The sequence below is a fragment of the Silene latifolia genome, chromosome 3 (genome assembly GCF_048544455.1).
Source record: "Silene latifolia isolate original U9 population chromosome 3, ASM4854445v1, whole genome shotgun sequence".
Taxonomy (NCBI): Eukaryota; Viridiplantae; Streptophyta; class Magnoliopsida; order Caryophyllales; family Caryophyllaceae; genus Silene; species Silene latifolia.
The window spans coordinates 10529268-10544363 of NC_133528.1; the positions used below are offsets into that span (position 1 = coordinate 10529268).

Here is a 15096-nt window from a genome sequence, read left to right on the forward strand (position 1 = left end):
AGGTAACTCAAACACTTGTGTCTACCTCATGTTCGTCATCTAGGTGTCATTACGGTCGTTTTGGCAGTAATTAGAGTTCATTTGGAGTCCGGGTCAAAAACCGTCTTCATTTCCTAAAACCGTCAAATCCCGAGTCAAAACAATGCGCTTGTCTACCTAAGGTTAGGATGTCATAAAATGTTGAGATTATATCTCATTTTGAGTCACATGTCATTTCATTAGGCTAAACTCAAGTTTACATTACAAAATGTGCCTTTCATTTAGTTAAAATGATAACCGGACCTTTAGGCCCGTTTTACGAGGTCATAACGACTTTTTTGGGTCAGGCCTATTTCACATAAAGTTCTAGATCTCTTTCTTATCTTTCCAACGCCACCGAAATCACCTTAATCCGAGTCTTGTAGAGAAAGTTATACCTAAAATACGACAGGCTGTCAAACGCGCTTTCTTACGCAGGAGGAACCCGCTGAGGAAAGGACGCAGCAAGTGCTACGCCTCTTCCAAGGGACGCAGCACTTGCTGCGCCTTTTCCTCAGGGCTTTCTTTTTGTCCAAGTTTCCTTGTTTAACCTAAGTCGGTTATTTCCGGATCTTTCCTTCCGTATCCTAGTCTTACCATAATTCTGTAGTGTGATTAGTATAAATAGGGACCTTCGTTCCTCATATTTCTCACGCGAGTGTCCGCCCTTCTCTTCTCCCTTTGCATTCTAAGACCACGCTCTTGCTTATTGGCGCCTACGTGCTTGAATTTTCGACCACGTAAGCTCGGATCCTTCCGAGTACCAGCCTCGTTTTGCATGACCGACCAATTTGACCAACTCCACTACACCATAATCAATTAATCAATTCAATTTGCTCTTAAATCCTTTTTCAAGGGCACTTTCATATTTGCATTATAGATCGAGTCGAGTTACCACTAAAAACCGATTTAGTTAAATCTCGCGACGCTAACATGTAAGTCTGAGGATGTAAAATCCCAATTTTATTTAATGTATTTTATTTAACGTATTTATTTTCTGTATTATAATTAATGTAAGAATTTATGTCATAAGCATGCTCGAAACCGTCTTTTAAAACCCTTTTTAACGGAAGTAACACAGATCTGACGTGGGGAAGAATCGCATCAACTGATGCGCCTTCTGGAAAGGGCGCAGCATCTGCTGCGCATCTTCCAGGGGCTGCTTTCAGTTGATGCACTTCTTCTTCTTCCTCGGGTTTTTGTTTCTTTCGTCTTTTATTTTTCTTTCATCGTTCTTTCCCTTATTTCACCTAATAATTTTCAAATTAGTTTTTATGAATCCATTTCAATAATTTTCGACTTAAATCCCTTATAATTAATATTTGTGGATTTTCGTCACAAATTCAAACTCGGATTTTAGAGACTGGATTCGTTCATATCAAGTCCCTTGATTTCGTCTTTGATACATGTTTTAAATCTGTTTTCTTCATCAATTCGTAATCTTTTGTTTCCACCATTAACTTCAAGTTTGTAAATAAATCAATTCCAGCATCGTAAATAATATCTAACTTATAATAATTCGTTTTAAATTGTTTTCTTTCACTTCATGAGGATCCTAGATGCATGTAAATCAATTAATCACTTCTACTCGAGTTACCAATCAATAAATCAATGTAAATTAACCAACAAACATTTAAAACCGCGAGTCTGACTTTCACAGTCAGAACCTAACTCAAGAACAGACGCAGGAAGTGCTGCGCCTCTTCTAGAGGACGCAGCAGATGTTGCGCCTGTTCTGAGGTGGTTTCTGCCTCTGAACTCTTCTCGTTTTGACGCAGGGTTTCTAATTAGGATTTTAATTAACCATTATTCTTATTATCACCATAATTCGACATATTTTCCAAATTTCCAAATTTTCGATATTTTCCATAATTCGACATATTTTCCAATTTTTCTTTTCTTCATATTTTCCTTATTTTCCATATTTTCCATATTTTTCCATAATTTCTATATTTTCCATATTTTTCCAATTTTCCTAATTTGAATCAATTTCCAATTTCCTCATTTTTCCAATTTTCTAATTTTCCTTATTTTATTTATTATTTTCTTTTATTTCTAAAACTCTTTTGAGCATGTTTATGACGTAAATCAGTTAAATCATTGTAATTTATTTCTTAATTTACTTATTGTATTTTGTCATGGATGTTTACTTGTTTTCACATGTAATTAATCTAAACCCTACTTCGACATTAATGAGTGCTAATTAATTGTTCACCGACATAGTTTAATTCACATGCTTGGATTAAAACATTGGATGTTGCATTGCATGCATATAATCGACAATATTACAGGTATGAATAACTTCCCTAATCATTAGTAGAGGCCGCTATCGAGGCGGGCGGGATTAGGTGTTCGATTAAAGAGTTTCCTAATACGTACCCTCACCCCTTACTCCAGATCTCTGTGAACATCCGTGTTCATTGGCATCCACAAGAGTCATTCTAGACATTGAATGCTAAGGGTAACGAGTTGTTAGTGTTCATGTCATTACTTTGTGTCTTGACATGACACGAGGTATTCGAACGGTTCCAATTTCCCATAAAAATTGGTGGCGATTCCACAAATGCAAACGCTTATTTTCCAAGCGCCCCTGTGGGCCCGCGTCCACAACGTGAATTACAAAAAGAGCATAAAAGACATTCACCTCGAATTCGAGTCGCAATGTTCGCTCTAGTTGCCAAAGCTTCGCTGCACAGCTGCCAAAAGAAGAGCTTCACTCGTGGCCAAACCGGGATTTTCCAGAGCCGATTCCAGAGCCATTTCTCCCTAACCCAATTCGAAGCACCTCCCAATTCAAGCTCGCCTTTGCCCCCCGCCAACCGCCTATATGCAGATTTCACGGTGTAAATGCCATCCTTTTCCGCCACTCAAAACCAAGAATCACTCGGCGAAGTGTGCTTATTCGAATATTGCATATCCGGTCTCGTTCGAAGCTTAAGAAAAGCGAGTTGATTAAGTCATGCCGCCATACTCCTTCATTAGCATCGAAGAGCTCAGCCACCACCATATCTTCGTGACCCGCAATCCTCGGGGACAAAATACGACCCGTTTGAGTCTCAGGGATCCACGCATCCCACCTAACTCTAGTTGTCAGCCCATCTCCTATCCGAACCCGCCAGCCGTCTATGAGCAAATCCCTAGCTTTAAGAATTCCTCTCCAAGTATAACTTGGATGAGAGCCCAATTCCGCTTTAAGTACATCGCTCCCTGGGAAGTATCTTGCACGCATAACTCTCACCCATAAGCCATTAGGCTCGGTTAGCAACCTCCAAACTTGCTTACCTATAAGAGCCATATTAAAGAGATGGAAGTCCCTGAACCCCATACCCCCCATACTCTTCGATTGACTTAATTTCCTCCATGCGACCCACGTGATTCCCCTATTTCCTTCCTCATGACCCCACCAAAAACGAGATATCATCGACCTCAGCTCATCACAAAAGTTGACGGGAATTTTGAAAATACTCATAACATAGGTAGGGAGCGAATTGGCTACTGCCTTTATAAGGACCTCCTTACCCGCCCTAGAAAATGTTTTCCCTCTCCAACCGGACAAACGTTTACTGAGCTTATCTCGCAGGATATTCGTGAGCACTTTTTTGGAGCGCCCAATTACCGTGGGTAGGCCTAGATACCTCTCTTGCTCTTCCACCACAATCATGCCCAACCTTGTTGCCAAATTACTCCGCTTCTGCCGAGGAACCCCCTTGCTAAAGGAAATAGTAGTTTTATCCAAGTTAACTAACTGACCGGAAGCACTCTCATAGCTGTGTAATATGGACTGTATCACCTCAACCTCCTCCACCGTGGCCTTTGTGAAAAAAATACTATCATCGGCAAAAAACAAGTGCGAAATTGGTGGAGCATTGGGACATATTCGGACTCCATGTAAAGCATTCGACTCCACAGACCGTCTTAAAAGACTTGATAACACTTCGGCACATAAGATAAACAAGTAGGGCGAAAGGGGATCACCTTGTCGTAGCCCTCTCGTGGGACTAAAATCGGGCGTTGGGCAGCCGTTAATAAGAACTGAAAACGAGACCGTTGACACACAATCCATAACGCGATCAATCCATCTTCTACAAAAACCCATCGTGCACAAAACCCGTTCCAAGAAAAGCCATTCCACTCGATCATACGCCTTTGCCATGTCCAATTTAATAGCCACGTATCCTTCGGAATTATTTAAGTATTTCATATAATGAAAAACTTCAAAAGCAATCATAACATTATCCGAAATCGCTCTCCCGGGGGTAAATGCACTTTGATTTCCGAGACAATCTCACCAAGAAAGGGCTTCAGTCGGTTTGCAAGGACTTTAGATACCAATTTGTACGCTACATTGCAAAGGCTTATAGGACGGAAATCACGAATTTTATCGGGAGCTTTCTTCTTACGAATAAGTACAATGTTTGTCTTGTTTAGTTCTCGAGATGATTTTTGGCCACGCAAAATAGCCAACACAGTGCTTATCACATCCGGTCCCACCGAGCTCCAATATGTTTGGTAGAAAAGCCCATTCATCCCATCCGGACCCGGGGCCTTTAATGGGTGCATTTGGTTTAAAGCTTCAATCACCTCCTCTTCTGTATATTCCCGCCTTAGCTGCTCATTCATCTCGGCCATAACCCTGCTCCCCAAACCCGCCAAGACCCCTGCTGGTACCGTAGGATTAGAGGACAAAAACAGCTCCTGAAAATACAATTTAGCCACCTGAGCCACTTGTTCATCCCCTTCTCGAACCCGCCCATCATCATCAACGAGTTTAGCTATGTGATTTTTCCGTTTCCTCTCCGAAGCACGTGTATGAAAGAACTTAGTATTTTTATCACCATCTTTTAACCATAAGGCCCGGGATCGTTGCCTCCAAAACTGCTCTTCTTTTCGTCTCAACTCAGCTATCTCGGCCAAGAGCTTTTTCCTTCGATGGACATTATCAGCCGTCCTCAACCCCGTGTTCAGCTTCTCAACTTGCTTCAGCTTCCTTCCTATATTCTTGCCAATACAATTAATATTCATGCCCTTCCAATCCCGCAACTCTCTCGCACATTCCTGCAAAACCCATACCAAATGCCCACCTCCTTTCTCGACTCCCCTATCAACAGCTTCACTACACCCCTCCGCCTCAATCCAAATTTGTTCGAACCTGAAATTTCAAGGTCTCGGCCCCTCAATATCTCTCCTATTTAGAACCAACTTGATGGGTGTGTGATCCGACCATTCCCGAGCCAAGTAGAAGATCCTAGCAAATGGAAATAAATCAGTCCAAGCAGCCGTACAAAGGGCCCTATCGAGCATGCTCTGTCTATTCGCGTCACCGGCTTTGACCATTATCAAACGAGAAATTATATCCCTCCCATGGTACATCCCTAAGACCACAATCATCACTAACATCCCGGAAGTTGTTAATCTGCCGCTGAGGTCTGCTCCCACCTATCATTTCAATCGAGTAAAGTATCTCATTAAAATCACCTAGGCAAACCCAAGGCAGCTGTGACTATCTACTTAGAAGACGAAGCAACTCCCATGAAAGGTGACGATTTGAAACAGCCGGCCACCCATAGAACCCCGTAATCATCCACTCCCCTTCAGTAGTTTTGACAGAAAAATCCATATGGTGAACTAAGGCCGACATAAAAGAACAATCGACATCCTTACGCCAAAGCATCGCTAAACCACCAGACCGACCCACACTATCTACTTCAATCCCAAAATAACCATCTAACTTCTCCTTCACCTTCCTCATTTCACGACCACACAATTTAGTTTCGCATAAGAATAATATGGTCGGGGCCTCCTTCCGCACCAACGCGCGGAGTGCACACACTGCATCGGGGTTGCCCAAGCCTCGGCAGTTAATATTTAAAGCATTCATTGGGCCCAGCGGGGCTGACCACCATCAACCTCCGCCTCAGGTATTAAGATGCCCCCGTCTAAGTTTATTCGTAACCTCTTTTGAGCCTCCTCACCATCCCCTTCCTCCCTGCTCCTCTTAACAGCCCCTTGATCACCAACAACCTGCGAGTTCTCACGTCCCTCGCTGATCTCTCCACTCCTTATGAACCTACGCAAACCCCTGCTACTCCTCTCCCCTCCCGTATCCTCCCCCGCTTCAACTGTCTTCACCACAGCCTCCTCCACCTGCCCTTCCGTTTCCATTAAACCCACATCCAAAAAGTCAGAAAACTCGCCACCCAACCCTTCTTCTCCTCCCTTACCCAGCTGCCCTACTACATCTCCCTCCACTATAACCCCATGCTTACTTCCTCCCTGGTCCTGGTCGTGTAGTTTCCTGTGGCACACTCCCCTTCGGTCATCAGCATTCTCCCTTACACTATCATCCAGGCTCCTCACACTCCGCACATTCTTCTTGGCTTTTAGGTCTAGGGCAATGCTTTGAAGCTTCGAGATCATACAATTGATTGCATCTTCAGACTCCCCCGCCTTCACTGCATCAAATTTCGCACTTAAGTTTCTCGCAGCTCTCCCAACCCCTTCCTTAACCGTTTTAGTGACTTTCCATGGCGAAGCCCGTAGCCATTCCCCATATTTCAAATCCTCCTCTTCGTATGGGCCATCTTCGCAATCCTTTTCCCCATGCCCAATCAAGCCACACCCATAACAAAAAGTCGGAAGACGTTAATATTTCACATTGAACGAAGCAGTGTGCCCCCCCTTCATGCGAATAGGAATAGAGGCTTTAAGCGGGTCTCTGATGTCATATAACACACGTACACGAATAGCCCTATCAAGTTCCGGGTTCGGACCATGTTCGAAATGGATAAACTTTCCCAAACAATCCCCCAATCGCTTAGCATTAGAACTACAAGTCCTACCCGCTATGGGTAGGTCATACACCCGTGCCCAAATTGGGAATCGAACCAAAGATGCGTCCGTAATCTTACCTGATTGGTTGGGTTCGTCAAAGCACCACATAAACTTGTCGAAATGCCACGGTTGTCCCTCCAAGACTCGTGCCCTATTGCGTTCTGCTTCGAATCGAAAAATGAAAGTCTTCTCTTTTGCGTCTAGGACATTGCCCATAACAGGCTTCGAAGGATTTCATAATTTTATCATCGTCTCAACAGCGGCTTTAACATTGATAGCTCTCGATGCCCATAATTTCCCCACAAGAAGAATCTTATCATGACCGTCAACCGAGGACCCTTCATCATCCCATTCGAATAAACCCTCGGCCGTGCCCATTGGCTCCTTCCCATCCCGGTGTTGGCCCCTCGATCCGCCTTCCATCAGCACCTGCACAGAAAAGAAAAAGCAAAAAGAGAAAAACAAAAGCGTCGCCCAATCTCACGATAAAAATCGTGAGAGGAGCCTCGAAACGAGAGGAGAAAACGAAGAAGATTAAGACGGAACCCTAGGAAACCCTAGACGTTCTTCAGATCGGGACATTTTGGGTTTTAAATATTAAATATCTAGTCAATGCATATTAAAAAGTTGAACCAAAATAATTATCCTACTTTATTTTTCATTTATTTAAGCCATGTTCTTTTGAAGTGAAATTGTCTGAACTGAACTGAATTTAATACAGTAGAACTTAACTAAACTGAACTTAATGGACCTGAATTGAACTGAAATAAATTGAGATAATAATAAAAATATTGTAATAATAATAATAATAATAATAATATGGAGATTTGTGCGCGGTAGCGGGTTATGGTTTCCTACCTTTCTCTTTCTCTTCACTGGGGGAGCTGAGTTCGGATGTTGTTGCCTTGCTCAAGCGGATCCAGAAATTCTCGGTATCTCAGGATGCTGGGGCTCGGGTAGCCGCTTACATTTTTACTCGTCTTAGCTTTACTATTGCTAAGGGTGTGGGAGCCCAGATTGTCTCTCGGCTCCCCACCAATTTCATGTAAACCTTTTATTTTTATTTTAATGAAAGCTGCGCGCATCTTATAATAAAAAAATAAAATAATAATAATAATAATAATAATAATAATAATAATTTAATATATATAAAAAAATGTAATATAATAGTAATTAAATAATAATAATAATAATAATAAATATTAATATTAATATAAATATAAATATAAATATAAATGATAACATTATTAATAATAATAATTAGGGTTAATTGATAAACAGTACCAATATAGTGACCCCTTTTTCATAATCAGAATAATAAATATAAATATAAATATAATTGATAACATTATTAATAATAATAATTAGGGTTAATTGATAAACAGTCCAATATAGTGACCCTTTTTGATAATCAGTACCCAAATAATCAATAATTAATAATCAATACCAATATATTAACTTTTTTCTACGATAGGTACCAAGTCGCCTGAAAATCTCATCTTAACCTACTCTAGAAAGGCCAAAAAGGCCGCATTCAAGTACAAATCTCCACTCACCCCCTTCTAACTCCCTCTCTTAGATGAAAGAACCTTTAAAGTAGGAAAAAAAATTAGAGTAAAAAGGCGATTTGGTATCTATCCTAGAAAAAAGTTAATATTTTGGTACTGATTACTAATTAATGGTTATGTTGGTATTGATTATGAAAAAGATGACTAAAGTTGGTAGTGTTTATCAATTTACCCTAATAATTAATACATTTTTATGAATTTATTACCTCTTTTAGTTTCTTAAATACAGACTAAGTGTTGTATTTATCATTTCCTTAATAATAATAATAATAATAACAACAACAACAACAACAACAACAACAACAACAACAACAACAACAACAACAACAACAACAACAACAACAACAACAACAACAACAACAACAACAACAACAACAACAACAACAACAACAATAATTATAATAATAATAATAACAGACTAAGTGTTGTATTTATCATTTCCTTAACAACAACAACAACAACAACAACAACAACAACAACAACAACAACAACAACAACAACAACAACAACAACAACAACAACAACAACAACAACAACAACAACAACAACAACAACAACAACAACAACAACAACAACAACAACAACAACAACAACAACAATAATGCTGAATTAAATTGAGCTGAACTGATCTGAACTTAACTGAACTGAACTTAACTTAAATGAATCTGAACTGAATTAAACTGAAATTAAGTCCAAAAGAGGGACATTAGTAAATTATAAATCATCAAGCTTTAAATAGTTGGATGATATTTTAGGACGGATATAAGTTCGGCCGACACGAAGCCATTGCCTTACCATCCCTAGTTACTCCCTTCCATCCAAATCAAGATAACAATTGTTTTATCACACTTGACGAGACACGTTATGCATCGTGAATACATTTCATCATATATTATATTAAAGCAAAAACCATCTGCCACGTGTCATCGGCAGATGGGTTCTGCCACGTGTCATTTGCAAATTAAGTATTCCATTTCCGTATAATCAGCATAATAATTTCTATATTTGAAAGAGTTTTAGAAGATTTTCCAAAACAAGATGAATATCTTTTCGAAAATCTATATCAAATCTGCGTAATTTGCGTAATTTTAGCCGAATAATATAGTGATTTGTTAATAATGCCCTATATAATCTGCGTAATCTCAGCATCTTTGGGTTATTTGAGGAAACAATTATAAACTAACAGAATATGATTTACCCATGATTCTAGGGATTGATTTTGGTAGGTTTTCTAAACATATACGGAGTATAACAAATTATTCCCGTTTAATTCTGTGTAATCTTACCATTTCTACTTCCTCCATTCCTATTTTCCCCAAATCTCATACCTTTCAAGGCTCATCAACTCTTAAATACATAGAAGAAAAAATAATTATTTTGCCAAGAAGAACCATATAGTATGCTTCCGCAATCAATAAAATCGCTTCGAAAAGCGAATATTCGAGTTGTTGGCATCAATCCGGAAGACATGAAGGCTGAATGTATCGATGATCTCCCTAATGATTCTCTTAGAGAACATGTTTCCGACAACATAAGTGAATCCTCTGCTAATGTCTCTTCCATTACACAGATTTAAAATTTTCTTATCTTTTAATTAAAGATGTTATCCAGTTTTTAATATGCTGATGATTGAAAGTTGTTTTATAATAGACCAACGGTCCCTTGCTCAATTAAGAGCCGTTGCACATACACAATCAGGGGATGAAAATCATCCTCGATTGATCCTTACCTTGTATATAGATATAGCTGTTGCAAAAGAATTTGTTTCCGTAAATACGAAGTCTCACATCATGTATATATAGCTTAGTATATGCATTGTATTGTACACAATTTCCGACTGAATAATAGATGAAATATTTCCCGAATATAAGTTTCTAATATGGTATCAGGTTCTAGGTTAATAATCCTATAGAAATTATTACCCTTGCTTCCTCTGTTTCTTCATTTGAAAAAAAAAAAAACAAAAAACGCCGTCATCTTCATCATGACAAACTCCACAGAAAAACCTCAAGATTCGAAAACTGAATCCTCATATAATCTCATCCATATCGAAAATACCGGCAATAAGATCACTCAAATCGCCTTTAACGGAAATAATTATGATGAATGGTCCCAATCCTTTAAGCTTGCTCTTCTCGCAAAGGGTAAATTGGGATACATCGATGGCACAATCACTAAACCGTCTGATTCGGACTCAAAATTCGAATCGTGGTGGTCTGCAAACGCGTTGGTCACTCTTTGGATATATAATGCCCTCGAGTCCGACGTTCGAAAACAAATCGCTCTACGACCTGAAGCTAAACAGGTATGGGACAACGTCAAGAACCGTTTATGCCAGACAAATGACGCGCGTGTGTATCGCTTGCAGGCTGAACTAATGGCCCATCGACAGGGTCCTACGGAGTCGTTGATGGCTTACTATGGCCGCAGCACCACTCTTTGGGACGAGATTCTTGAAAATGATACTCTCCCGTCTTGCTCATGTAACCCATGTCGTTGTGATTGGGTCACAGTTATGGATGCTCGTCGGGAGAAGAAGCGGGTTCGGGATTTCTTAATTGGTCTCGACGATCATTTTGACAACGCTATATCACACATTCTCGGTACCAATCCTCTTCCCAATTTAAATTTTGCTTATAATCGTCTTTTACAGGAAGAAGGTGTTCGTAATTTGACTGTTCAACGCGCCGGCACCAAACCTGAACCCATGGCATTCGCCACTCGTATTAATCAGTGCAGTCGGGGACAAGGGGGACCTTGATGAGTCATAATTATATACATATTTATGTCTCCCCTTAATTACTTGATACGGTTTTCGTGCTAGTTTATATCATTTACATGCCTTTTATGTTAGAATGTCTATACTTCCGCCTTTTGATGTTTAATGCAGAAATGATGCATTTGAGGAGCAAAGGAATGAAATAGGCATCGCGGAGTGAGCATGATGGGATACACGAAGCATGACACGAGAATCCATGATAATGAAGGAAGAGAAGTTAAGAAGAAAACACGAAGAAAAGAGCTTCTTATTACAAGTGCCTACTTTGAAGAGCCATATCTCAAGTTATACAACTAATTTTCAAGTGATTCCAACTGGAGGGGAAATCTTATCTTCTTAGCTTTCCAACGCCGTGAAAATCTCTTGTTTCTGACAAGTAACGAAGAAATGGCGGCCATTTGAAGTTCAGTGCGCAAAGCAGGAAATTGGTGCCTTGATCGAGTACAGTGAGGCTCGATCGAGGAACTTCATGCTCGATCGAGTCAAGCCAGGCTCGATCGAGGAACCAACCTAATCAACTAAATTTCGCAATGTCGAGAGTTGGGTGTTCTTGAACTTTGGTGCCTCGATCGAGTCAGGCCAGGCTCGATCGAGGAAGTGGTTCCTCGATCGAGTCCACTTAGGCTCGATCGAGGAACCTTCCAGTTTTATAATTCCCGCAACTTTCCTTAAGTCGGTTATGTATTGCTATAAATACCAAAACTCGTACCCTGGGTGGGGGATGCTTTATTTTCAGTAGGTTTAATATAGCTACCTTAGAAAACTCTCTCAAATACTTAGTTTAGTTTATTTATTGTTCTTCCTTCCGGATCTAAGCATTCCTTTATTAAGATATCAGTCTTTCTTTAATAATTATTCTATCATTATTGTTCATCTTTTATGTTCTTAATTATGCTTTCTTATATCGTTATTGTTGTTATTATAATTACTATGAGTAGCTAAATCTTCATCTAGGATTAAGGGGGTCTAGGTTAATTAGAAAGGGGAAATTGATTAATTGCTAGTGAAATCGTTTAAGTTGCCGTTTGATTATTATTCTTATTCTAGTTAATTAACTTAGGCCTGGGTTGTTAATTAGTGTAGCGAATTAATCCTTTCACCGACCGGGTTAGAATTAATATAGGCTGCGATAATCGAATAGATTGTATCTAATTATAGCGACCGCATGTTAGAATCGATCTAAAGGGCATAATAGAGTCGACCGATCTTATGACCTTAGACAACTTGGTAGATCTAGCAATTGATTAATATACCCCATATAATTGACCTAGTGAACCGGAAATCCTAAACTTTTAATATCATTCTTTAAACCTCTTTTTATTACTCGCAATTAGTTGGTTAGATAATAAACAAAACAAAACCCTAAGAAAACGGTTACCTTTAGACAATTTAAATATTTGCAGACTGACTATTACCGCCTCCCTGTGGATTCGATACCTGTCTTACCACTAGCTATTCTTGTTAGTCTTGAGATAGATTTGTATTGATATTGGAGATACGACTTTAGCCTTATCAAATTTGGCGCCGTTGCCGGGGAGGCAACAATTTTTCTGTTTGTTTTTGTTTAGTTTGTCTTTCGTCTCAGGGAACATCAGTTCCTTGAGACCGTTCTAATGTTCTCCATCGAGTTTCTACGGGGTGAAGATGAGAACTTCCATGATTACATGCATAGATGGAATGATTGGATTCGTTCCCATAATTACGAGGCCAAAATTCCACGGCTTACTATGTGCCTTACCATCATAAAAGGTATGAACAGACAAACCCAAGCCTACATTGACTCCATAGGTATGGGAGATTTTGGTGGTAAGAATATTGAAGATGTCCTTTCTTTCTTTAAATGGCTTGCTATTGAATGCATTAAACCCACTTTTTCATTTCACTCATACATGGATGAGGGTGTGGGTGACACCATAGAAACCGTTTTAAAGAATGAAAAGGATATTGAGGAAAACATAGAGGATGAGACCATATGCTCAGTTGATAACCCCTTCTTTGACGACAATCTAGAACCCCTCTATGACAATTTTACAGGCAGTGAGTCACATGAGGAAGACTTGACATACCCCTTAGATTACCCCTTTTGTGATGAGTCTTGGGATGAGGAGAGTGATGATGCGCGATTCGAAGATCTTGAGGTTAAATGGGACTCATGTGACGATATGTTGACTCTTTATTTGGATACTTCTCCTTCAGTTATGAATTTGATTCTAATTTTGAGTCTAGTGAGGTTCATTTTATTACACCTGTGCAGAATGCATATTTTGATGTTTCTGATGTTGAAGATGATATTGATGAATACTTTGCAGAAGGGACCCCTACTAAGGACCCTTCAGATGCTTTGATATGTTTTGAGACATGTGCAGGTGAATCTCCCATTTGGAAAGCTGAGTTGGATGCTTTAGAAACTGAAATATATGGGATAGAGCCTATCAACAAAGGGAATGAGAAGGCATATGAGTCAATGAATACTCCTAGCATGGTAGAGGTAATATATTCTTTTGCCACTGATTCTGTCATTAGGAGTGGTAGACCTCCTGACCAAGAGGTAATTGTTGACGATAACTTCATAAGGATTACTGGTGTGGTGAGTGATAAACTGTCTCGTATGACTTCTACTTTGTGCTTTGATACTCCATACTCTTTTGGTTGGACGAACAATTTACTGCGGTTTTCCTATAATTGTCATCAAAAATTTGATATGCTGAGACGGTCTTTAACATTGATTTTATATGCTCCTGTTATATCTTGGTGCTACTTATGCTTTTGTGTAGCACATGCGCAGATTTATGATCGACTATTAAGAGCTTTGAGCTGTTTTGATTGTGCCCAATTGCGGGTAATCGATATATAAAGAAAAGAAGAGGACGGCAACAGGTGCTCGATCAAGTGGTATGGGGCTCGATCGAGTCACCATGTTTTTGGGTTTATTCATAGCCAGACGATGATAGGAATTGCGCGGTTGATTATTTTACCCTATTTTTGCAGCTGGTTTGAGGGAATTTCTTTGCTCTTACCTGGTATTCTCTTCCCTTGTACCTTCTTTAATTGCATTATCTATTTCTTTTCCTTCCTTTTGTTAGTTGTGTCCTTTAGGTTGCTGTATTTGTGTGTGATTGCTATGCTGTAGGCATCACAATGAGGACACTGTGACATTTAGGTTTGGGGGAGGAGTTTAATTATGTTGTGTGATTTACTTATTGTTGTGTGTTTTTATTAAAAAAATCCATAAAAATTAAAAAATTTATAAAACACAAAAACATGTTTTTCCTTTATTGAGTCGAGTCTTGGTGAATTAAATAACAATGATGTTAAATTGCATTGTTTTTGCATTTGAATCTCATATAGTTGTCCATGTACATTGTTTTGACTCGTTAGCCGTGAAAACAAAGCTCATAATTCAAGTCTTAGCCGTATTGACATGCCTTATATTGATTAGATTTGACACAATTATGTTGGTAAACTACTTAAATTCTGAGGTCTATAGAGCTTCCTAGGCCAGGAAAATCAATAAACTGGTCTCATTGTCAATTAGGCTTGAGTGTGGTTTCTTCTTGTGGAATATGTAATATCAAATTGCATAAGTGTGACATTGATTTCTTGATACTTTTATTGCTTTCATTTGACTAAGTACATGTGGATAGGCGGTTCTTATCGTTCAAATAAGCCTTACAATTATCCTTTTGTTAGCCCGTTTGAACCCTTGTAGCCAATCTTAAATTAAATCTTATGAGCTACAATCCAGAATTTGCCTACCTTTTTGGGACAGTCGCAGTTGCTTGTTTATCATGTCTATTTTGCTATTATGGTTGGGTTGGGACTTATTGTTGTCTTGTGGGTATAGCAATATACTTTTAGCAATTGTGTTGTATCCTTGTGTTAAAAAAAGAAAATATGAAG

General features: G+C 39.3%; 3 protein-coding genes across 4 annotated transcripts in view; 2 read left to right on the plus strand and 1 right to left on the minus strand.

The window, feature by feature from the left end:
- The window catches only part of LOC141647171 (putative wall-associated receptor kinase-like 11), a 144349-nt gene that overhangs the window by 69637 nt on the left and 59616 nt on the right, over positions 1 to 15096 (plus strand). The window lies entirely within an intron of this gene.
- On the minus strand, positions 4243 to 5767 carry LOC141648626 (uncharacterized). Its single transcript, XM_074457353.1, has 3 exons — positions 5570 to 5767; positions 5240 to 5454; positions 4243 to 5167 (listed from the first exon to the last, which is right to left on the minus strand). Exons 1-3 carry the CDS (start codon positions 5765 to 5767, stop codon positions 4243 to 4245), a joined length of 1338 nt encoding a protein of 445 aa, XP_074313454.1.
- Positions 10402 to 11178, plus strand: LOC141648627 (uncharacterized). The gene has a single exon (XM_074457354.1). The coding sequence runs from the start codon at positions 10402 to 10404 to the stop codon at positions 11176 to 11178; it is 777 nt and encodes a 258-aa protein (XP_074313455.1).